Consider the following 26,620-nt stretch of genomic DNA (forward strand, 5'->3'; position numbering starts at 1 on the left):
TCAGTTGATTGCATCTATGGCTGATTACTTCTACAATCAACTAAGGAGATTGCCTTCAACAATAAGAGACACCTCATCCAATCAGTTAAAGTCTTTAAAAGAAGTGATGATTTCATCAGTCAGAGGAGAGAACTTCCATCTCTACTTTAGTCAGCCAGCTTCTCCCGGGGAACTCATCAAAAACCGTCATCAGAGTTCCCAGCTTGCAACCTGCCCTACGGAATCTGGACTTGTGTATCCCACAGTTGCATGACACAATTTTTACAAAACCTCATAATATTTACAGATATCTCTTGTTGGTTCTGTTTCCCTAAAGAACCTGACTAAAACAGATTCTGGAATCAGGAAAGTGGTGTGCTGCTATTGCAAATACCAAAAATCTTAAAATAACTTTATAACTGGTTAATAAAAAGAGGCAAGAAGAATTGTGAGATACTTGATAGAAAAGGCCTAGATTGCTCTAAGGAGACTTGGTAGAAATACGGATGCTAAAGGTACTTCTGAGGAGGACTTAGACAGAAATGATGAATGTGTCATTTCAAACTGGAAGAAAGGCAACCCTTGTTCTAAAGTGGCACAGACCCCGGCAAAACTGAGTACTGACGTCAGATGGAATGCAGAATATGAAAGTGATGAGCTTGGATATCTAATGGAGGAAATTTCTAAACTAAATGTGGGAAGAGTGGCCTGGCTTCTCCTTGCAGCTTATAGCAAAATCTAAGAGGAAACGTATAAGCTGAGAACTGAACTCCTGGGAACCAACAACCAGAAATTAATGATTTGGAAAATTCTGAGCCTCCAGAAGACAAGTTCCCAGAGAATAATCCCCAGAGAATAGTGTAACTGAACATGGAGCCAGTGAGCCATTTCAGCGTAAGTCAAGATTGGAAATGCAGTTATCCAGGGAGGATCTATGGAAAATCCTACTTTCTGATGGTTTGGACTCCTGTGTACTACATGGGAAACCAACAAGTTTTTTGCAAGCTGTGTATGAACAGAAACACTGCCAGCCTGGACTATAAGGGACAGAAAAGGGACAGATAGAGTGAAAAAGGACTTCAAAGGCAGAACCATGGAAGCTGATGTCTGGACTAAAGACATCTTCTCAGGCCAAGAGAGCAGACCCATGTATGTAGAAAGGGTGGTTATGCCTCCGAGCTTGGAGAAGGAAGTGCTCTAGCTCCCTTGTTGAAGAAGAGTGTTCTCAGATGCCTGGGGGATGGCAGACAGCTTCGTTAGCCACCCTGATGCGTGACGAGGGTGGAACCTAAAGTCCGGTTGCTACCCTGATGGCTGATGAGGGCAGAGCCGAGAACCTGGCCAACACCCCAATGCTTGAAGATGTGGAGCCTTCACCCCAGTGTTTAGGGAGAGCATGGCCACTGTGCAAGCACTTGCAAAAGGTGGAGCTGCTGCTTCATCAGGCCCAGAGGACAAACCATGGTTCCACATGTGACTTACAGACCTTGAAATCTAATGGAGCATGCTCTATGGGATTTTAGAATTGTTTAGGACCCATGACCCCTATTTCCTTCCAATTTCTCCTTATGGGAATGGGAATGTTTCTCCTATGACTGTCCCTACTTTGTATATTGGAAGCAGATAACTCGTTCTCTAAGTTTCACAGGCCCACAGCCAGGGGGAACTGTATTCCAGGATAGACTACGCCTACAGCTGATTCTGATGAGACTTTGTACTTTATATTGTTACCAAAATGATTTAAGGCTTTCTGGATATTGTAATGGAATGAATGTATTTTGCATATGAAAAGAGCATGTCTTTTTGGGGTCAAGAGGTGGTTTGAAGCTGTATGTATCCCAGAAAAGTATGTTATTAAAATTAATATACTCCTGTGAGTATGAACCCATTCCATTATAAGAAGGATCTTTTGGTGAGTAGGATCTTAAGTTAAGATGTAACTTACCTTATTCGGGGGAAGGAGGGCCCTTAACCCTCTTACTGGAGTCCTTTATAAGAGAATGAAATTCAAAGAGAAAAAGCCAAGGAAGAAAGAAGCTGAAAGCAAGAAAACTCGGAAGAGAAGGGAGAGACAGGCAGATGCTGCCATGTGCCTTGTGACATGACAGAGGAGTTCAGGATCGTTGGCGGGGGTCTTCAGCAAGAAAGCATCATCTTAATGATACCTTGATTTGGACATTTTCATGGCTTCAAAATTGTAAGCTTGTAAGCTAATAAATTCCTACTGTTAAAAGCTAACCCATTTTACGGTGTCTGCTATTGGCAGCAAAGCGAACTAAACAGCCTTATACAAGTAAGACTTGGGTTCCCTTACTCCAAAGCTGTCATTTGAGGTAACCAAAGAGAATATCTCCTAAACTACTACAAGGACTGCTGTAAGGACTCCCATCCAAAAGGAATACCTGAGGCTATGGGAGACTGTTTCCTGCCCTGTATCCTCCCCTAAGTAGGCAGGTACAAATTGCAGCCTATGATGGTTTCATAGAGTGTGAATGTTTAATTGAGCCTAAGAAGATACCGTGGTGGGAACTGCAACATTAAATGCTGATAAAAGGACCAATCTACCAGAAAGACATAACAATTCTAAATTTGCATCCACCTAATCATATACCTTCAAATTATAAAAGCAAAACAAAACAGAATAAAAAGGAGAAATGTATAAATCCATAATTATATTGGGAGTTTTAAAACACCTCTCACAGTAACTAATAAAAAACAAGCAAAAAAATCAATGAAATACAAGATTTAAACAATGCAATTAACAAACTTGAATACAATGACATATAGACATTGTAACCAACTGCCAAATATATATTCTTTTCAAATATGCAGGAAACATTTATTAAAACTAAGCACATGCTGGTCTACCAAGCAAATGTCAATAAATTCCAAAGAACTGAATCAGAATATGTTCTCAGATCACCGTGAAATTCAATAAAGAAACCTAGAAAATTCCCATTTCTACAAAAGTAGGCAATAACTTTCTAAGTAACCTACAAGCCAAAAACAAACAAAAATACTATAATGAAAATTAGAAAATGTTTTGAACTAAAAGATAATATATATACAACATCAAAATTTGTGGGATACAACTAGTGCTCTTTTTGGAGGGAAATTTTTTACTTTCAATGACTTGAAATAAGAAATGAACAAAGGCTGAGAAAGAATGATTTAAGTATCCAACTCAAGAGTTGAGAACAAAATTACCAAATTAAAGCCAAAGAAATAAAAAAGAATATAATATTAGAGCAGAAATTGAAGAAACTGAAAACAAATGTACAAAGAAAATCACCCAGAGAGCAAGACAATGATGGTGATGGTGGCGGTGGTGGTGGTAGGTCTAATAAAAGTGATAGATTCTCAGAAAAAAGATCATGAAGAAAGGAAAGAAGCACAAATGACCAATTCCAGGAATGCAAAAGGGCATCACTATAAATATTAAAAAGATAAAAAGATGATATTATGAACATATACATACTTATGGCAAAATATATTTAAAAATTCAGATGAAATAAACACATTCTTAGAAAAACATCAAAATGACATAAGCAGAATTAAAAATTTGAATAGTCCTAGTGTAATATAATTCATAATTAAAACCTTCATAACTCTAGGCTAAGGTGGCTTGGCTTCATTGGTGAATGCTACCAAACATTCAAGGAGGAAAACATAGCAATCCTACATAAATTCTACCAGAAAATAGGAAAACAGTAAGTATTTTCCAGGTTATTTCTTAAGGTCACTTGACATCAACACCTGGAAAGGACATTACAAGATAGGAAATTTTCAGTCCAATTTCTCTTATGAATATATGAGCAAAAGTCCTGAAAAACATATTAGAAGACAATTCCAGAAACGCCAGGTTGGTTTCATACCTAAAAATCAATCCTATAATTCACCTCCCAAATAAGATAAAGTCTGAACATCAGATAATCATTTCAAGGCAGGTGAAATAAAAAACATTAAAATTCAACTCCCATTCATTTATACACATAGAGACATACACATGTTTAACTAGGAGTAGAAGGAAAATGTACAGGGCATTTCTTAAAAAAAATAAAAATAACTGCAGCAACGATACACTTAATGATGAAATATTCAGTTTCCCCTCCTAAATGGGACTTTTACAAGATTCATATTATCACCAATTCTATTGAACACTATACTGAAGATATTAGCAGTAAAATAAGATACAAAAAAAATTAAACTTCCAGAGAAAAAATAAAATTGTCATCATTCACACAGTACATGATTATATAAATTAAAAACATTTAAAATCTATAGATGAACTACTATAATTAGTGAGTTTAGCGGGATTAATACGTGCCCAGAATACAAAAATAATCTTATTTCCATATACTGTCAATAAACTATTAGAAAATTAAAGAAAACCACTATTAATAAGGACATTAAAACATTTTTAAAAATTTATAAATAAATCTAATAAAATAAGTTCAACTTCTATACAGAAAAATCAAAAACATCAAAGACGACCTAAATAAAATGGAGAGATATATTTACAGTGTGGAATAGTTAGTAATTTCAAATGTTAACACTCCCAACATTTTTCTACAGATAAACCCCAATCAAAATCTCAGCAGATATATTTTTGGCAATTGTCAAACTGATGCTAAAATCTGTATGGAAATGCTAAAGGCCAAGAAGAGCTAATACATAATCTTGACGAAAAACGACACAGTATGAGGATTTACCCTACTAGAGATCAAGCTTATGGCACTACAGTAATTAAGAGATTGTGGTACTGACCCAGAAAGAGACAACTGGACCTTTATTTATTAGGAAATAGAATGGAGAGTCCAGAAAAAAAGCCACAAACAGATGGACATTTGGTTTATGAAAAAGGTGGCACTTGAGAGCAGTAGAGAAAGGACTACCTTCTTTCACTCAGTTGTGCTTGGCCAACTGAATGGTCATTTGGAAAAAAAAAAACAAAAAAAAAACTTGAGCACCACTTAACACCAAATCAAAAACAAATTTCTAGGGGAGAGGCAAGATGGCGGCATAGAGAGGAGTGGAAGCTAAGTAGTCCCCCGGAACAACTACAAAAAACCAGAAACAACTAGTAAATAATACAGAATAACTGCAGGGGGACAAACGAGACCATCCACCCATCATACACCAACCTGAATTGGGAGGAATGCCCGAGAACACAGCATAAAATCTGTAAGTAAAACCTGCGGATCCAAGTCGCGAGACCCCCTCCCCCATAGCCTGAGCTGCAAAGCCTCGTGGTGCCAGAGAGAAGCTCTCTCCCAGCAAGCAAATATAGCTCAGGTGAGCTCCAACTGGGTTTTTAGGTAGCGAGTGTGAACTGCTCACTACAGGTACGCATCCCCAAAAAAAACAGACAGAGGCTTTGGGTGACGACTGACCTTGAAGAGCCGGAGGGTTGCCTTGGACTGGGTCTGAAGGGGACTATCTGTTTCTTTTTCAGCTCAGTGGAGAAAGCCCCAGTCTTTTTCAGTTTCCAGGGCTGTGACTCTGGGAAGGGTGGAGACAGCACAAGCAGAGAGAGAGAGACCATTGAAATGCTAATGACCTCCACCTGAGGGGTCTGTCTTCTCTAGGAGGAAAGGGGTGGGGCCCTTTCCATTCAGAACCAGACCCCAGAGCCTGGGGGAACACGGCCATACCTCCTCACACCAGTCAAAAATTATAGGCTAACAGGCATCACCTGCTGGGCAGAAAAGCACAGTGACCTGAGGCATCAAAGGGTGGAGCAATTTTCTAAGACACACCTGCAGGGAAACCAGATACTGAATATTTCTTCCCTCTGGGACCTGAGCCTGTTCTGGTCTGGGAAAACCTGATTTGGATAACCAAGGAAACCATGCCTAGACAACAGAAAATTACAACCTACACTAAGAAAAACAGAGTTCTGGCCCAGTCAAAGGAACAAACGTACACTTCAACTGAGATACAGGAATTTAAACAACTAATGCTAAATCAATTCAAAAAGTTTAGAGAAGATATTGCAAAAGAGATAGAGGCTATAAAGGAAACACTGGGCATATATACGGCAGAAATCAAAAGTTCAAAAAAACAACTAGTAGAATCTATGGAAATGAAAGGCACAACACAAGAGCTGAAAGACACAATGGAAACATACAACAGCAGATCTCAAGAGGCAGAAGAAAACACTCAGGAACTGGAGAACAAAACACCTGAAAGCCTACACGCAAAGGAGCAGATGGAGAAAAGAATGAAAAAATATGAGCAACGTATCCGGGAACTCAAGGATGAAACAAAGTACAATAATGTACGTATCATTGGTGTCCCAGAAGGAGAAGAGAAGGGAAAGGGGACAGAAGCAATAATAGAGGAAATAATTAATGAAAATTTCCCATGTCTTATGAAAGACATAAAATTACAGATCCAAGAAGTGCAGCGTACTCCAAACAGAAGAGATATGAATAGGCCTACGCCAAGACACTTAATAATCAGATTATCAAGTGTCAAAGACAAAGAGAGAATCCTGAAAGGAGCAAGAGAAAAGCAATTGATCACATACAAAGGAAGCTTAATAAGACTATGTGCGGATCTCTCAGCAGAAACCATGGAGGCAAGAAGGAAGTGGTGTGATATATTTAAGATACTGAAAGAGAAAAACCACCAACCAAGAATCCTATATCCAGCAAAGCTGTCCTTCAAATATGAGGGAGAGCTCAAAATATTTTCTGACAAACAGACAATGAGAGACTTTGTGAACAAGACACCTGCCCTACAGGAAATACTAAAGGGAGCACTGCAGGGTGATAGAAGACAGGAGTGCGTGGTTTAGAACACAATTTTGGGAGATGGTAGCACAACAATGTAAGTACACTGAACAAAGGTAACTATGAATACGGTTGAGAGAGGAAGGTGGGGAGCATGTGAGACACCACAAGAAAGGAGGAAAGATAAAGACTGGGACTGTGTAACTTGGTGAAATCTAGAGTATTCAACAATTGTGATAAAATGTACAAATATGTTCTTTTACAAGGGAGAACAAGCAAATGTCAACCTTGCAAGGTGTTAAAAATGGGGAGGCATTGGGGGAGGGATGCAATCAGCATAAACTAGAGACTGTAACCAATAGAATCATTGTATTATGCTTCCTTTAATGTAACAAAGGTGATAAACCAAGGTAAATGCAGATAAGAGGGGGGATAGGGGAGGCATGTTAGACACTTGACATTGGTGGTATTGTCTGATTTTTTATTCTACTTTGATTTAAGGTTATTTTTTCCTTTTGCTGCTTCCTAGCTGTCATTTTATTTTCCTCTTTCTTTTGCCTCTCTACCTTCTTTGACTCTCCTTCCTGCCTTGTGGAAGAAATGTAGATGCCTTTATATAGATAGTGGTGAAGGTGGTGAACACATAAATGTATGACCATGCAGAGAACCATTGATTATTTACTTGGGATGGAATGTATGGTGAGTGAACAAAACCATATTAAAAAAAAAAAATGGGTTGATGACAAAACCTCAAGGGCAATATACTGAGTGAAATAAGCCAGACACATAAGGACAATTATTGCAGGGTCTCACTGAGAGGAACTAATTATAATATGTAAACCCATAGACATGAAACATAAGGTACCAAGATATAGGACGAGGCTTAAGAATGGGAAGTGGTTGCTTAGTATGAGCAGAATGTTCAATTAGGATGAACTTAAATGTTTGGAAATGAACAGGGGTGTTGGTAGCAAGATGTGAGAATAACTAATAGCACCGAATGGCGTGTGAATGAGGTGGAAAGGGGAAGCTCAGAGTCATATACGTCACCAGAAGGAAAGTTGGAGGTCAAAAGATGGGAACGTATGAAACTGAATCCTATGGTGGGCAATGTCCATGATCAACTGTACAAATACTAGAAATCACTTCCATGAACCAGAACAAATGTATGACAATACAATTAGAAGTTAATAATAGAGGGGCATATAGGGAAGAACTATATACCTATTACAAACTATATACTACAGTTAGTATTTCAACATTTTTTCATAAACAATAACAAATGTACTATACCAATACTACGAGTCAACAATTGATGGGGGTTGGTTAGGGAAAGGGGAGGATTAGAGTTTCCTTTCCTTTTTTTCTTTTTTTCATCTTTCACTTTATTCCTTGTCTGGAGTAATGAAAAGTTTCTAAAAATTGAACAAAAATTAAGTGTGATGGATGCACAGCTGTATGAGGGTACACAGGGGCAAGTGATTGTACACTTTGGATCTTTGGATAATTGTATGGTATCTGAACAATCTCAATAAAAATGAAAAAAAATATATAGCATATATTAAAGGTACTTCATGAAAAAAAAATAAATTTCTAGATGGAAGAATATAGGACCAAGAATAATCAAGGTACTCCTGAATAATAATAACAAAAATAATATAGGAGAAGGTGCCTTAGCAGAAGACAAGCATCATATTAATTAACCCAGTGTGATATTACCACAGGATAGACAAATAAACCACTGAAGTTGACAGAAAATGCGGAAACAGATCCACATATATAAGACAGAAGTGGTATTTCACATCAGTGAAGAAAAAATGGATTTTTTAGTAAGTGCTAATGGGACAAGTGGTTATACATGTGGGGGGAAAAATTAAAACATCTCTATCTCACACTCTACAGAAAAATCAATTCTAGTTCATGTTTTAAATGTCAAAGATAAAACTATAAACATTTAGAAGGCAAAATAGAAAATATCTTTATAATCTTGGTATTCAGAATTATTTCCTAAACACAATACTAAAATCTTTAAACAGAAGGAAAAATCCTCTAATCATAAAGAACATTTTAATAAATTAGACATAAAAAAATAAGAAGCTAAAAGAAAAGGCAAAAAAAAAAAAAAAAAGGAACCTCTGTTCTGTAAAAAACACCATAATCAAAATGTGAAAACAAACGAACTGGAGAAAATAATTGCAAAGCATGCAAACGTAAATTAAAACTATAAAAAGATTTTTCTTATCTATGAATGGACAAAAATCAAAAAGCCTAATAATACAACTGTTGACAAAGATATATAGCAACCAGATTAATATAATCTGCTAATGGATGTGAAACTATGAGGAATTATGGAAAACAATTTAAAATTATCCAGTAAAGTTGAAGGAGCCCATACCTTATGATTCAGCAAATCAACCCCTAAACTTCCTAATTCTAGAAAAAAACTGCCCATTAAACAGTATATGAAGTTCAAAGAACCACAACCATCCAAAATATTCTTCAGCAGTAGAATGGATAAACTGAATACTATATATGAATGAGTAAAAGCTATATGCGATAATATGAATGACTGATAAGAAAATAACACAGTGTGTAAAAAGAAAGTTGTGTAAGAATAAATACCCTATAATACTTTTTAAATAAAGTTCAGAAATTTATTGTTTAGACAAAACAACAACTGTGTAAAACTACTGAGGAAAGAAAGGGCATGATAACCACAAAATGCAGATTGCTCCAATGATATGGGAAATGGATACAAAGGGAACTTTAATAAACAAAAGTAACATTCTTCATTTTTATATTGGGTAGTGTGCCAGTCTGAATGTATTGTGTCTCCCAAACGCCATTATCTTTGATGTAGTCTTGTGGGGCAGACGTTTTGGTGCTGATTAGATTTGCTTGGAATGTGCCCCACCCAGCTGTGGGTGATGACTCTGATGAGATATTCCCATGGAGGCATGGCCCCACCCATTCAGGGTGGGACTTGATCAGTGGAGCCATATAAATGAGCTGACTCAAAGAGAAGGAACTCAGTGCAGCTGTGGGTGACGTTTTGAAGAGGAGCAAGCTTGCTAGAGAGGAATGTCCTGGGAGAAAGCCATTTTGAAACCAGAACTTTGAAGCAGACGCCAGCCACGTGCCTTCCCAGCTAACAGAGGTTTTCTGGACGCCATTGGCCATCCTCCAGTGAAGGTACCCGAGTACTGATGTGTTACCTTGGACACTTTATGGCCTTAAGACTGTAACTGTGTAGCCAAATAAACCCCCTTTTTATAAAAGCCAATCCATCTCTGGTGTTTTGCATTCCACAGCATTAGCAAACTAGAACAGGTAGTGAGTTCATAGCTATTGAGTTTATATTTATTCTTTGCAGTTTCATTGACTGTTAAAGAAAGTTCATTTTTCTCAATTACAGAAGTAATACATTATTATATTATCCTGTAAAGTTTTAAAAGTACCAAGAAATCTCATGACATAACAACCGTAACCACTAATAGCTTTATTGATTCACCAGCCTTACCGGCCATCTTTTTCTTATGAAAATAAATGAAATCCAACAATGAAGCGTTTTACATGTTCAACCATGTCTTTCCAACATTATTACATACGTTTTATTCCGAGATCTAAGCTAATCACTATTTTACACAATAAGCTTCTGATTTGAAATGGGCTTGCAGAGCATTATAAACTGCTATTTTATACTAATTAGGTGAAAATTTTTTTCTGTTTTGTAGGTCATCCCATCTGTTCAACCCAGTATTTGAATAGCACAAATGTTGATAGAAACAAATGTAAGGCATTTTGGATTTTTAATATAACCAATAAATGCAAAAAGTAGTAATACATTTCAAAGGTCTACCTCTAAGAGCTCACTTTGTTCAAGGACATTTTGAGAGAACCAGTGCCTTTCGAGAGGCAGGAAATAACAACAAGAGGTAAGAAAAATGATGCCAGAATAAGGGTCATGTTAAGTCAAATTGTGAAGGCCAAATATGTTATTTAAAATGTTACTGGAAAATGTTTATATGTAATTTTATCATAAAAAAACAAATGAAACACAAAATAGCTTGCCAACCAAAAAAAATTCTGAATAGTTAACCCAGCGGATCCCTAAAGGTTCCCTGAAGATGCTAAATCTACCTAAGATGGCTATCAGTGAAGAGCCTCCATCTGCTTATGAGGTGAATGCTGACAGTACTTCTCTAAGCACTGCTCTACCCCTTATAACAAAGCAGAAGCAAGTATGATGCAGACATAAAGAGACTACGTACAATTTTTAACATTTTTGGTCATGTTAAAGTTTGAATACTGCTTTTTCAAATCTGTGGCAGATTTTTAGAACTGTAAGTGTAAAACAGCCCTTAACACAAGCAAGGCTGAAAGAACATACCTTTAAAAAAAAATAAGGCTGTTAAGAACACGATAATAATAAACTCGATGCTTACATCTTTTTGCGTTACTTCACCATGGCTTTTTCCACATTTCCACTTCAGCTTCCTAGACCCCACTGGATCAGCCCATGTGTAAAGTACTGCCTTTCCAGGAGGGAGGGAGTCTTCTATTTCACCGAGAGAACTGACATAAGCAGCAAAAAAAATGCATTAAATTAAACTCAAGTATATGAATATGTAAAAATTCCAAAATAATACTTCATTAGTTCTTAGTCTGTTGAAATTTGTAATGGTTCCGATTATGACCAGATTGCAAATTTTCCCTAATACAATACAAAAAAAATAGCTAAGAAAATAATGAATTTCCAGAGAAATATTCATCCTACTTAGGAAATAATGGTCTTTCAGTCTTTGAGACTACTCTGAAATTTATTTGAATACAAATTAATTAGAGAAGAAAATGATTCCTTATTTTATCTTTTCTATATGAAGCCTAAAAGAATTTAATTGATACCCTTTTCCTAAGTATTGGTTCCACTGTGCCAGAAACTATAATAAAGCTCAATTATTTTTAGAAATCATGAGACATGGGATAGGAATTTAGCAAATTCAATCAACTTTTAAAAAGATTCCCAGAAAGAAAAATAAATATTAGAGAAGTTAAAATCCAAGGAATAAATAAAATGTAGCTTTCCTGAGCTGAAAAAGGAGCTAAGCTTGCAAATTAAGAGTTCAGGGTATCAGGCAAAATTAATGAAAAGAGTATTCCATCCTAGACATATCTTTGTAAAATGCTTACATTTTAAAAAAATAGATAAGCTCCCCTGTCTCTGCTCCATAAGCATCTAGGAAAATCATAATTACTCAAAATGGAATAAAAAGGAGGATGTTTACAGACTTTTCTATGATACCAAACACCAGAAGGTAAGCGAGCAATGTCTACACAATTTTGAGGAAAAGGTGATAACTTAAACATTACGTCAAGTTGTCATTAATTTGCAAGAGGAAGACATTTTCAAGCAAGCAATTGCACAATGTATTAATCACAAATCCTTACAAAAATATTACCTGAAGACTTCTTTCAACCAATCCAGAGATGAATTCAAATAATATTTTAAGAATTCGGATGCAGAACTATTAAAGGACTGGTGGTAAGAAACTAAACTAGTTAAATAAAGTCAGCTTATTAATGTTATAAATTAATGCAAACGTCAAAAAAAAAAGTCTTGAACAAAATAATACATACTTTGAAAAACCAATAATTTTATATTAATCTGGGTCAAAAATCCCAAATTACAATCACAAGAAACTGGTCATTTGGAAAGAATGGTTGTATAAAATGTAAACGCACTATAATTTGTTCATAGGAAAATTAGCAGATACACTTTCACTTCAGAATTGATTAAAAATGATTTAAAATCTTTAAGAACCTAAAAGTAACTATTCCAAACAGAAATAGCACGTATATTTTCCAAAAAAAGTATTAGAAGAAGATAATCCATGTTAACAAAAATAAAATACATGGCAAGGAATCATAAATTAGTTTTTACAAAGATTACAAATGGGTTCAAGATCCCTGTTAAAGAGAAACAGATTCTAACATCATAAAATTGGAAACAACCCAAAATTCTAAACATTAGAAAAATGTTTACTTATAATTCATCTAAATAATGGAATATCATTCATTGTATAAAAATTGCATTTTTAAAACACTTCAACCTAACTCTGGATTCAATATTCTTTTGTATCAATGCTTTTAAGTCTAAACTAAAGTTTCAGGTTCTTGATTTGAAAACTACTTTTTCAAGTAACTGTAACTCCAAGTCTAGTATTCATTCTTCCAGATATTTAATTTTATAAATTTCCATTAAGATGGTAACTTTTTTAAGTTTTAAATTTTTAACACGGAATCACATTGTTTTATTTCCCTTATTCCTTACTTTTACATTTGTAACAAGGCAGTAGGTAAGATCTCTAAAGCCTCATAACTGAGCTGTATTGTAAAGAAAATTGCAAAATCAAGGCCAAAGAAGACTCAGTCCCTACTTCAGCCTAAACCAGTCTATACCAGACTTACCAGAGAATTAAGCTATAATGCCCCAAGCCATCCAAAATAGTAAAGAATTAACTTAGCTTATACATATGTAGAATGTTACCAGCTGTATATCATTCTTGAGAGAACTGAGAGAAAAACCACTCAAATAATTTTCCACAGGACTTAATTCTGCGAAAACTGGTTGGGAAAGGATACTTGTGCCGGTTTGAATCTATTATGTACCCCAGAAAAGAGTGTTCTTTTAATCTAATCTTGTGGGGGCAAACCTGTTATGGGTGGGATCTTTTGATTAGGTTGTTTCCATGGAGAGGTGACCCACCAATTGTGCGTGGACTTTTTTTTTTTCTAATTCAATTTTATTGCAGTACATTCACAAACCATACAATCATTCCCAGTGTACAATCAATTGTTCACAGTACCGTTATATAGCTGTGCATTCATCACCAAAATCAATTTTTGAACACTTTCATTAACACACACACAAAAGAATAAAGTTAAAGTATAAAAAGAACACCCAAAGCATCCCATACCCCATACCCATCAATATTACTCATTTACTTTTTGCCCTCATTTTTCTACTCACCTGTCCATATACTGGATAAAGGGAATGGGAGCCCCAAATTTTACACAATCACATGGTCACACAGTGTAAGCTATACAGTTATAAGATTATCTTCAAGAATCAAGGCTACTGGGTTGAGTTCAACAGTTTCAGGTATTTCCTTCTAGCTATTTCAATACATTAAAAACTAAAAAGTGATATCTATATAATGCCTAAGAATAACCTCCAGAATGACCTCTCAACTCTATTTGAGATATCTCAGCCACTAAAACTTTATGTTTCATTTCTCTTCCCCTGTTTGGTTCAAGAAGGCTTTCTCAATCCCATGATGCCAGGGCCAAGCTCATCCCCGTGAGTCATATGCCACGTTGCCAGGGAGATTTACAAATCTATGGGTCATATCCTACATAGGGGGTGGGCAGTGATTTTACCTGCAGGTTTGTCTTAGAGATAGAGACCACATCTGACCAACAAAAGAGGTTCTCTGGAGGTACCTCTCAGATACTATTTTAAGTGGGCTTAGCCTATACTTTTTCAAAAGGGCAAGTCCCAAGATCAAGGGCTTGGCCTTCTAAATTGGTAGCCTCCAATGCTTCTGAGGATATCATTAATTCCCCAGGTAAGGAAATTTAATATTTCCACAGTTTCTCCAACGTAAGTTAAATTATATAGTGTGGGTCTGGGAACTAAGATGGCGGCTAGCTGAGACAGGGCGAAAAAAACACCTCCGTGAAAAACACTAGCTAAAAACCAGAAAGTGACCTAGAATACCGGTTACAGTGATGTACCAACTGGATGAGGGCTCCTAGCTCCAGAGGGGCCGTATACTTGGTGAAACCAGGAGTCGGCATTCTGAAACGAGTGAGTAAGCTGGCTGGAAGACCCACAGCCGTGCGGCGGGCTGGGGAAGCCAGGGTTCAGCGTTTGGAGACCAGCTGGCTGTTTTTTAAAAAAAAAAAAAAAAAAAAAAAAAAGGAGCGGCTCCAGTAGCAATTGTGGAAACCATGCAGTAAAACACAGCAAGAGGGGGCTGGGCTGGCCTCTTGTGGTCTGGCAGGGAAGATAGCCCGCAGCAGATACCTTTGGGTTCGGGGTAATGGAGGGGAGAGCCGGAAGCAGAAAAAAACCCCACGGCTCACAGCTGGCCCCCAGAGGGCTGGATAAACTCCTGCCCCAGGCCATACCCACAGCCCAAAGCCCCGCCAGTTGTCCTGGAGCTGGGAAGGAGGAATGGTGCGAGGAGGAGTGGGCTGAGACGCCCCACTCCGCCATTTTTGCTTCGGGCTGAGAGTGCGCCACCACAAGGCCCGGCGGCCCGGGGCTTCCCTTGTGGGACGGCGCGCACTGATGACTTAGCACAGCCTTCCCTTGGCTGAGCTACTGGAGGAGCGCGGCTGGGAGGGGGGATCCTCTCCGAGAACCCAGGGACGCTATGCCAAGTCCGGTGGTTTATGGATCAGCGAGAGTGAGAGGCTGGGGCTGAACTGAAACGAAGGCTTAGACTTGTGCGGCGGCCTTGAATCTCCAGGATCCTGGGGGATTTGAACATTAGATCTGCCCTTCCTCCCTGGCTACCTGTACACATGCCCCACATTCAGGGCAGACAGCTCCAGCAAAAAAAATGTTTGGATCTGACTCGAGGGATATAGGTGACTCACAGACGCCATCTGCTGGTTAGTTAGAAAAAGTGTACATCACCAGACTGTGCTCCTGAAAAATTAGATAGATATTCCTTTTTCTTTACAACTTGAAAGAGCCCTATCAAGCAAAACAAATGCTAAGAGGCCAAAAACAACAGAAAATCTTAATGCATATGATAAAACCAGAAGATATGGAGAAACCAACTCCAAACACACAAACCAAAATATCGGAAGATAAAGTGTACCTCACAAAGTTAATAAAAGATCTACAATCGAGGAACGAAAACATGGCAAAGGATTTAAAGGACGTCAAGAAGACCATGGCCCAGGATATAAGCTACATAAAGAAGACCCTAGAAGAGCATAAAGAAGACATAGCAAGAGTAAATAAAAAAAATAGAAGATCTTATGGAAATAAAAGAAACTATTGTCCAAATTAAAAAGACTCTGGATATTCACAATACAAGATTAGAGGAAGCTGAGCAACATCTCAGTGTCCTAGAATTCCACAGAACAGAAAATGAAAGAACAAAAGAAAGAATGGAGAAAAAATCAAAAAAATCGAAATGGATCTCAGGGATACGATAGATAAAATAAAATGTCCAAACTTAAGACTCATTGGAGTCCCAGAAGGGGAAGAGAAGGGTAAAGGTCTAGAAAGAGTATTCAAAGAAACTGTTGGGGAAAACTTCCCCAACCTCCTACACAATATAAATACACAAAGCATAAATGTCCAGTGAACTCCAAATAGAATAAATCCAAATAAACCCACTCCAAGACATATTCTGATCAGACTGTCAAATACTGAAGAGGAGCAAGTTCTGAAAGCAGCAAGAGAAAATCAATTCACCACATACAAAGGAAACAACATAAGATTAAGTAGTGACTACTCAGCAGCAACCATGGAGGCGAGAAGGCAGTGGCATGACATATTTAAAACTCTGAGAGAGAAAAATTTCCAACCAAGAATACTTTATCCAGCAAAACTCTCCTTCATATTTGAGGGAGAGCTTAAATTTTTCACAGACAAACAAATGCTGAGAGACTTCGCTGATGAAAGACCTGCCCTACTTCAGATTCTGAGGGGAGCCCTTACTTTATCCAGCAAAACTCTCCTTCATATTTGAGGGAGAGCTTAAATTTTTCACAGACAAACAAATGCTGAGAGACTTCGCTGATGAAAGACCTGCCCTACTTCAGATTCTGAGGGGAGCCCTGCTGGAGGAGAGACAGGGAAAGGAGAAAGAGATATAGAGAATTTTAACAGACATATATAGTACCTTACATCCCAAATCACCAGGACACTCACGTTTCTCTAGTGATCACAGATCTTTCTCAAGAAGGGACCATAAGCTGGGTCATAAAACAATCCTCAAGAAATTAAAAAAAAAAAACAAAAAAACATTGAATGTACTCAAAGCACATTCTCCAACCACAATGGAATACAAATAGAAATCAATAATTTTTGAAGTGTAATTCCACTAGTTACTTCCTACATGATATAAAATACACAAACTCTAAGGACAAATCAGTGGTTTTGAACTCAATGTAAAATATGTAATTTTAGACAGCTATATAAAGGTGGGGGAATGAAGGAGTATAGGAACATAGTTTATGTGTCCTATTGAAGTGAAGGTGGTATCAAAGAAAAACAAGATTGATCTGGATTTAAGAGGTTAATATTAAGCCCCACAGTAAACACAAAGACATTATCAGGGAATATAACCATAGAGATGAAAAGTAGAGTTTGGGTTAAGAGAAATGGGGGAAGGGGCAATGGGGAGTTAAGAAAGGAGTGTAGGGTTGCTGTTTGAGGTGAAGGGAAATTTCTAGTAATGGATGGTGGGAAAGAGCATTACAACATTCTAAACGTGATTAATCCCACTAATGAAAGGCTAGGGAGGGAGTGGAATGGGAAGATTTAGGCTGTATATATGTTTCCACAACTGAAAAAAAAAAAAAAAAAAGTCAGTGTAACTAGATGACAATTGAATACTAAGGATGAACTTGGATGGGATTGGAGGATAGAGGACAGGTGGCTCAAAGAGACACAGTTGAGACATAAGGAAAAGGAAATATAGAATGTAAGCTTTGTATCATTATTGAATCTATTGTACTTCTTAGCTGCTCTTAATGGGGTTGCATGAAAGAATGTTCTTGTTCATGGGAAGTGTATACGTGAATTATAGTGAATGCTCAAGGATGTGTGCAGCTAACTCTCATATGTTCAGACGACAGAGCAATAGATGATGGATGATGAGGGGGAGGGAGGGAGGGAAAGAAATAGCAATGTGACAGCAAGTTAAAGTTGGTGGATTGAGCTACCAGGGGAGGGGGTGTCAGGGTATGATAGAATTCTGTGTATGGGGCTAGTATTGTTTTTGCAACTGTCCATATAACTTTGAATTTATTTCTAAATAAAAAAAAAAAAAAAACTAAAAAAAAACAAAAAAAAACAAACAAAAAAATTATATAGTGTGCTACAAAAAATATAGATTTTGCACCAAATAAACATCTCTTTCCTCCTGGTGTCCTACATGACCCTAACCTTCCTCTTTGAACCATACACTCAGAGTCGTCTTTGTTCAGTGTACTTACAACATTGTGCTACCCATTTCTGGATCTATACAATCAAACCTGTTGAACATTCTGTACTCCTTCAGCATCAAATGCCTGATCTTTACCCTGTTTCCATCTCCGGGTATCTTCATTTCTACACTCTTCTCCAAACCTCTCTCCTGTCTTTTCCTATCTGTCTATAGCACTTCCTTTAGTATTTCTTGTAGAGGAGGTCTCCTGTTTATGAACTCTCTCAGATTCTGTTTATCTGTTATTATTTTAAACTCTCCCTCATTTTGAAGGACAGTTTTGCCAGATATAGGATTCTTGGTTGGCAGTTTTTCTCTTTCAGTATCTTGAATGTATCATACCACTGCCTTCTCACCTCTACTGAGAAATCTGCACTTAGTTTTATTGAGCTTCCCTTGTAAGTGATTTTTTTTTTTTTTTTTTTTTTTGCTGCATTCAGAATTCTCTTTGTCTTTGATATCTGACAATCTGATTAGTAAGTGTCTTGGAGTATGTCTATTTGGATCAATTCTGTTTGAGGTATGCTGCGCTTCATGGACCTGTAATTTTATGTCTTTCATAAGAGTTGGGAAATGTTCATTGATTATTTCCTCTATTATTCTTTCTGCCCCTTTTCCCTTCTCTTCTCCTTCTGGGAAATCTATAACACATATATTCATGTGCTTCATGTTGTCATTCAGTTCCCTGAGACCCTGCTCATATTTTTCCATTATTTTCCCTATCTGTTCTTTTGTGTGTAGAATTTCAGATGACCTGTTCTCTAGTTTGGTAACCCTTTCTTCTGCCACTCCAAGTCTGCTACTGTATGTCTCCACTGTGTTTTTCATCTCTTCTATTGTGCCTTTCATTCCCATAAGTTCTGCCACTTGTTTTTTTCAAGCTTTTGAATTCTTCCTTATGGTCACCCAGCATCTTCTTTATATCCTTCATCTCTTTCGTTGCATTTTCTTTCAACTCACTGATTTGATTTAGAAGATTTGTGTGAACATCTTTAATTAGTTGTTTCAACTCTTGAATCTCAGTTGAGGTGTTAAGTTTTTCCTTTGACTGGGCCATATCTTCAAGTTTCCTGGTGTGGCTCATGACTTTTTGCTGTCTAGACATCTGATTTTGATTAGTTTATTCTAGAGGTTGTTTTCTCTCTTTTGCCTTGGGTTTTCTTGTTGATTTTCTTTGATCTCTGTATTTCGTTGTTTCTCTTGCTGGCCAGTTGTCAGATTGGCTCTGCCCCCCAGTCTTCCCACAAAATTAGGGAGCCACATGCCCTGCCACAGGAATGGGAGGCAGGCACTGGGCACCGCAGCAAGTTCATTGTGTGTGGTAATACAGATCTGCTGGCTTCCAGTGGTGCTCTTTTTTGCTGTGCAGCAAGACCTGGGTTTGTTTTAGAGTCCTGCTTTGACAATTGGGTTGTCCTATTTCTCAGCCAAAACCAGGCTGCATTTTTGGGCAGGGCATGTGGATCAGCACCTACAGTCTTAATGAAGGATCTAAAGCATCTTTTTTAAAAGGGCTTTTATTCCCTTTCATTTTTTGTACTGTCAGCACATAGTGCTGTTTGGTAACTTAATTATCCTCAGAGGCTGCTTTGCCTCTGAGCACAGGCTGCATCTACCCAGGTTACCTGCAACTGTGGGATTCCTATGCCCTCACTTTGCTGGCCAAGATCTGGCTCAGTGTGGTGCTTCACCTGTGGCCGAGTACTCCCTCAGCTGACCCAGTACTACAGCTATCCCCAAGGCAAGGAAATGGCCACCGGCTGCTATTTCCTCAAGTGTGGGGGAAGGGTTTTCAGACCCAGGGCTGGAAAAGCAGTCTCTGTCCACCTTTTCTTGGTTTCTTTGTCCCTCACTTTGACCTGGGCCTTGAATTGTCCTCCCCTGTGCCCCAGGTCTTCAAACAATGGGGGTAGGTCTCACTGCTGTGAGAGATTTTAAAATCAGTGGTCCTTGTAGGAGGGTTCCCCTCTGCTGATTCTGTGCCTTTCCCACTCTGGGACCGAATGAAGGGGAGAGGAGAGGACCGACTGCTCTGGAACAGAAGATTGCCACCCGATATTTCTTCTCTTTCTTCAATTTAGCATCTACAGTGTCCTTCTCCAAGCTCTATTCTCCAGAGTTTCAAACAATTCAGAACTGTCCTTTTTTTTTTTTTTTTACTTAATTTCTGGAGAGGAGTTTTCAGTAGCTGTTTACCTCACCATGTTGATGATGTCACTCCAGGTGGGACCTTCTGATTAGAACATTTCCAAGGAGATGTGACCCTGCCCATTCAAGGTGGGTATTAAGTTTACTGGAGTTCTTAAGAGAGCTCAGAGATGTCAAAGACCCAGACGCTTGAAGATGCAGACAGAAAGACATGTGGAGATGCTAAGCTAAGAGATGAAGCCCAGAGTTTTCCCCAGAGAAGCTAAGTGAGAACCTACAGGTGCTTAGGGAGAAAGCCATTGAAATCCGAAAGCAATGCATCCTGGGAGCAAAGGAACAGCAGACACCAGCCATGTACCTTCCCAGCTGACAGAGTTGTTCCGGACACCATCAGCCTTTTCCTCTGAGAAGGTGTCTACCTCCTAATGCCTTAATTTGGACATTTCCATGGCCTCAGAACTGTGAATTTGTGAACTAATAAACCACCATTGTAAAAGCGAATCCATTTTTGGTATTTTGCATTTTCACACCTTTAGCAAATCAGAACAATACTTCTAGAAGGAGTTCTAGGTACTTGCTAGCTCATCCCTGAGTAGGTCCTTACTCAACATCTTTCTGATTTTAATCAATGATTAGAAGTCCAACACTTAGCAGTGAAAGGAAAGTATAAGTGCATTGGTAAATATGGGCTCACTAACAAGTGATAGGTAAAAACAAAAGAAGACAACAAAATAAACTCAAAAGATCCTGGGACTACCATGTAGAAGAACATAAAATTGCATAAAACACAGTAGCACGAAGAAGATATGATATTACAGCAAACTGAAACATGACGTGAAGAGCAGTCAGAAGTGTAGCAATCATTTTTGCAAATATTTTAGTGAGAAGGAGGCATCTACTGCTTGAAAATACTCTGGTTTCAATATTTACATTCTGCTTATTGAAAATATGAAAAACTTCAACTATACACAAAATTTAAGAGTCTCATACAATAAATCCCAATATACTACTCACAAGATTTAGTAATTATCAAGGTTTTGCCACACTTACTTTAGCTCTAATTTTTTCCCTTTTTTTTTTTTTTGGAATATTTAGAAATAAATTCTATAAAACATAGAATTATCACATGACCCTGCAATTTCACTCTTACGTATATACTCAAGAGAATTAAAAACAGGTACCCAAACATATATACACACATATTAAGAACAATGTCCACAGCAGACAAAAGTAGAAATAGTCCACATGTTCATCAGTGGATGAATGGATAAATTGTGGTATATACATACAATGAGGTATTATTCAGCCATAGAAAGGAATACTGATATGTGTACTGATATGTGTTACAATGTAGATGCACCTTGAAGACATCATGTTAAGTGAAAGAAGCCAGACACAAAAGGTATTATATGATTTATAAGGAATATACAGAATAGGTAAACCCATAGAGACAGAAGGCAGATTGGTGGTTTCCAGAAGCTGGGCGGGGGGTGCTTAATGGATACAGGATTTTATTTTGGAGTGATGGAAATGTTTTGGAACTAGAGACAGGTGGCAGTTACACAAAATACCACTGAAATGTTCACTCTATGTATCATTATTTAAGGTCATATGAATTACTTCAATAAATTAAAAAGACAAGTAAATTCTAGACATCATGTCATTTTTACTCCTAGATATTCAGTGTACATTTCTTTAAAAATGGGGACATTGTTTTACACAGCCACAATGTTATTATCAGTACTTAAAGTCTTAAAAAATCATCATAAAGTCAGTATCTTTTCACCTAGACTCTACTAAAATCAAAAGTATTTGTGATAATTTTCTTACCTTTGCTTATACTGAACAAGGTCATTCTTGGTATGATTTATTAACAGGAATGTAGCTGCTCCATCATGATAATCTGAAAATGTAATAACTGTAGAATGCTCAGCCAAATTAACTTCAGCTATTATGCCTCCAAGCTAGAAGAAACAAAAACAAAATACTTAGTGTGATCATTTCCATAAGAATAGTAACTAATATTTAATAATAAAACTATTACTAACAATTATGTTTTGAAAATTTAGAAAGCAATTGAGCATTTTGCAATGAATGGCTGGGTCACCTTGAATCTCAATTATTGTATGCAGTGGGTCAAATCCAAGATATAATATATTCTAAAATTTCTGGTACTCCATCTAACTTTTTGTGTCACAATTAAATTGTTTTATGTCTCTGTTTCCTTTTGGTACCTCTTCCCTTTACGAAAAGAAATGTTTTTTCTTTTTTGGTAAAACGATAAAAATCACCAGAGAATCATTTGAAACAGAGATAACAAAAATAAGTATATATTTGCTTCTCTAATGACACATGAATAAAACACACTTACCTCATTATCCAGACGCAATAAAATACAATTTTCTTGCTTGTTAAAATATATCTTTTTGGGAGGACTTTCACTCCTTTCAACTTGAATGAGAAGTTTACTAGAAGCATCCTCAGGCCAAAAGGGGATACACTAAAATACATATTATATATATATATATATATAACAGATTTCATTATAAATACCTATATCATTTTAATAAGCCTATCAGAGTAGACTTTAAATAAATTTGAAAAGTTTTAGTTTAAAATAAACTTTTAAAAAGCTCTTTTCTGTTTACTGAGCTGCTTAGCTAAACAGCTGGAAACTGTCAATGAGAAGTGGGTCATCACTGAGGGCAAGGTTGATTACAAGCAGCTGTAAGTTTAACAGCAAAGGTAAGTCAAGTGTTGCAGAGGAGCAAGACTTCAATATGGTCCTGATATAAACAAAGGTGAAAAAAAAAAAAAATCAGCAAGTAAGCTGAACTAAAAGTTAGGAACCAGGTGACCAGTTTAAATCAGACCATAGCATCATTTGGTAATATAGCAGAAATAAAAAAGTACACAAATGATGAGTCAGGGCAGGTATTTTAAATCCAGAGTCCTCATCAAATAAGGGTAAAAAAACCAAAAGCAGTAACTAATGATCAGAGTAGGAAATAGGCTCAGAATCTTAAGAAACAACTTAGACATCAGTGACACAGAAATAAAACTAAAAGAGTAGGACAGAATGAAGGCACTAAGAAAGAAGACTGGACAATAGGACTGGAAACAAAGAAAAAAAGCTTAAAGAAAAAGAAAGAAAAGAAAACCAGGAATGGAGAACTAGCCTTGTCTATAAACTGGCTCAGTAGGATAGGCCCTGACCTATTTCACTGAGACTAATGTGTGATGCAATTCTAATCTGAGCTTATTTGCCACGAGGAACTGAGAAAACTGAAAATGATGTGTTTCCTGAACATTTGCAAAACTATTATTTCCTGGTAGCCTTGGCTGAAAAAAAAAAACAAGAAATCTTATGTTTAGGAATATACACTGCATCAGGAGACTGACTTCTACCATAAAATCTTGAGAAGTTCTGACTGGCTACTCACTGAAACTGGTGGAAATTAAGAAAAAAGAAAAAAACAAAACAAAACATGTAAAGCGTTACCATTAACCCCATCCCCAGCTCCCAAGCCCTGGCACAGAAATTTTGCTGGGAGTTGGGGGTGAGGGGAGGCGATCAAATAGTTCCCAATCTCTTCCCAAAGGAAATCAATTCATTTGCTACAAGGCCTGGAGAAGTTTAAACCTAACAGGACTCTCAAAAGCACTAGAGGTTGTGGTAAAGAAAGTGAGAGGAGGCTTGCGAATCTAATGCCTCCAGGTCTAGACTGTAGGATCTAAATTGTAGGCTAGCTTGTTTATAGGAAAGAATGTGAGAATAAAAGAAGAGGAGCCCATCCAGGGTTGGAACAAATATCAAGGACTGAACTCAGAAACGATTTCTCCAAGGAGCTACAATTTGATTAGATTAGTTTTAGAATAACTGACATCCCAAGGCATTGTTTTAAATAGTAGACAATCTTCCAGCAATTAGTGGAGTTTAATAGCTGGCTGTGGTCAGGGAAAGAGTGGAATAGAGGCCCACCAGCCCCAATGACATCCTATATTGTGCGGGCATATTCAACACAACATCAGACAAACATAAAGGGGGTGGGGTGGGGGTTGGAGGGTGGGGAGTGGGGGTGACATGGCAGGGAATAGACTTCATTAATAAAATCCAGCCAGTCACTAAAAAATTATAGAAACAAATAACAATAACAAGCCCTAGAGTTGCTACAATGTTACAGAAAACATCCAGTTTCTAACAAAAAATTACAAGACATGCAAAGAAACAGGAAAGTATAACCCATCCACAGGAAAAAAAAAAGCAAGCAACAAAACAACCTGTGAGAGCAACCAGATATTGGACTTAACAGAAAAAGATTTCAAAGCAGCCATTATAAATATGTTCAAAACTAAAGGAAAGCTTGATTAGATTAATAAAGGAAGGTATGGTGACAATGGTGAGACTAATAAAGAAAATAAATAAAATTTTTAAAAGGACTAAATGAAAATTACAGGGTTGAAAAGTAAAATAACTGAAATAAAAAAATCTACAGAGACCCAGGAGTAAATTTGAACTGGCAGAAGAAAGACCGGCAAATTTAAATAGAGGTTAACAGAGATATGTAATCAGAAGAAAAGAGAGAAAAAAGAATGAAGAAAAATGAACAGAGCTTTAGAAACACGAGAGACAGCATTAAGGGCAGCAACATACATACAACAGGAGTACCATAAACAGAGGGGAGAGAAAAAAGGAACAAAAACTATTGAGGAAATAATGGCTGAAAAATACATGAATCTATTAAAAAAAAGTAAACTACACATTCAGGAAGTAAAATGAACTCCAAGTAGGATAAACACAAAGAGGTCCACAAATAGAAACATCATAATAAAAATGCTGAGAGTCAAAGACAAGGAGACAACCTTGAAATTAGCTACAGAAAAATGACACATCAGTTACAAGAGAACTCGGATAAGATTAATAGCTGACTTTCTTGGCAGAGACAATGGAATAACATGTTCAAAGCGTTCAAAAAAATATTTTTTTTCAACAAAGAATTCTAGTCCAGCAACATTATCTTTCAAAATTGAAAGCCAAATAGACTTTACCACCTAAAGAAAAACTGAGTGAATATACTGCTAGACGACCTGCCTTACAAAAACTACTAAAGGTAGTTATTGTGACTGAAAGCAAGTGACCTCAAATAGTAATATGAATCCACTATGAAAAAATAATGAGCACCTGTAAAGTTATTCATGTAATTATAAAAGACAAAATTAATGAAATTTTTAATGTATCTCCTCTTAACTAACTTGAAAAACAACTGTATAAAATAATATGTACATAATGTATAATTGTACCTCTAACATATAAAATGTAATATATTTGTAACATCTTTGCGATATCAACACAAAGGAAATGTGTGGGATGAAAGGTGTAATGAGTTAAGGAATGAGGACAAATGGTAAAGAAACAATGTAGTGTTGGAATTATAACACTACAAGATGTAATATGTATAACAATAACGCAAAAAGAGGGGAAAGCAAGTGAGTTATTGTGTCAGTTTAAAACTGTTATGTACCCCAGGAAAAGCCATGTTCTTTTAATCTGATTTTGTGGGTACAGATTCATTATGGGTGGGTCTGACTAGAGCATTTCCATCGAGATTTGACCCTGCCCATTCAGAGTGGGTCTTGATTAGTTTATTAGAGTCCTTTAAGAGAGTTCACAGAGAGAAGGAGCTCAGAGAAGTAGAGAGAGACATTTTGGAGAGAAGCTAAGATTACGTAATCCAGAGTTTGCACCCGGAAGAAGCCAAGAGCTGAAACAGACCCAAATGATTGGAGATGCAGACAGAAAGACATTTGGAGATGCTAAGCTAAGAGACGAAGCCCAGAGTTCGCTCTGGAGAAGCAAGAGAGGATCCCCAGATGCTTAGAGAGAAACCCCCAGAAGAACAAGCAAGGTTGCACAGGAACTGAGAGAGAAAAGCTAAGAGTTACAGAAGCCCAGAGATATTGTGGAGAAAGCTATTTTGAAACACAACGCAGGAGCAAAGGACCAGCAGACGCCAGCCACTGACAGAGCTGTTCTGGATGCCATCAGCCTTTCTTCAGCGAAGGTATCCTTTTGTTGATGCCTTAGCTTGAACACTTTTACAGCCTTTGAACTGCAAATCTGTAACCTAATAAATCCCCTTTATAAAAGCCAATCCATTTCTAGTATTTTGCATAATGGCAGCTTTATCAAACTGGAAGAGTTATACAGGAGTCAAGTTTCTAATATATCACAGGAATGCTTAATTAGTATAAATATGAAGCTGACTCTGATAAGATGTACAGACATACCTCATTTTATTATGCTCTGCTTTATTGTGCTTTGCAGATACTGTTTTGTTTTTTGTTTTTTTTTGCAAATCGAAGACATGTAGAACCCTGCATTGTGCAATTCTATCAACGCCATTTTTCCAGTAGCATGTGCTCACTTCATGTTTCTGTACACATTTTAGTTATGGTATAGACATTTCTCAAGACATAATATTATTGCACTGAATTAATGTTATTGTATAGTGTAAACAT

The 26,620-nt window shown here is 37.2% G+C and overlaps 1 protein-coding gene across 4 annotated transcripts in view; it reads right to left on the bottom strand.

Annotated features, from left to right (window-relative positions):
* The window catches only part of VPS13A (vacuolar protein sorting 13 homolog A), a 275,242-nt gene that overhangs the window by 61,547 nt on the left and 187,075 nt on the right, over positions 1-26,620 (bottom strand). For all 4 annotated transcript variants that reach the window (XM_037798536.1, XM_037798538.1, XM_037798537.1 and 1 more), the window contains exons 45-47: positions 22,473-22,601; positions 21,932-22,065; positions 11,162-11,291 (exon numbers count right to left, since the gene is read on the bottom strand). In XM_037798536.1, the coding sequence (XP_037654464.1) occupies positions 11,162-11,291; positions 21,932-22,065; positions 22,473-22,601 (393 nt within the window). The remainder of the gene's footprint in view (positions 1-11,161; positions 11,292-21,931; positions 22,066-22,472; positions 22,602-26,620) is intronic.

Source organism: Choloepus didactylus, chromosome 10, assembly GCF_015220235.1.
Source record: "Choloepus didactylus isolate mChoDid1 chromosome 10, mChoDid1.pri, whole genome shotgun sequence".
Classification (NCBI taxonomy): domain Eukaryota; kingdom Metazoa; phylum Chordata; class Mammalia; order Pilosa; family Megalonychidae; genus Choloepus; species Choloepus didactylus.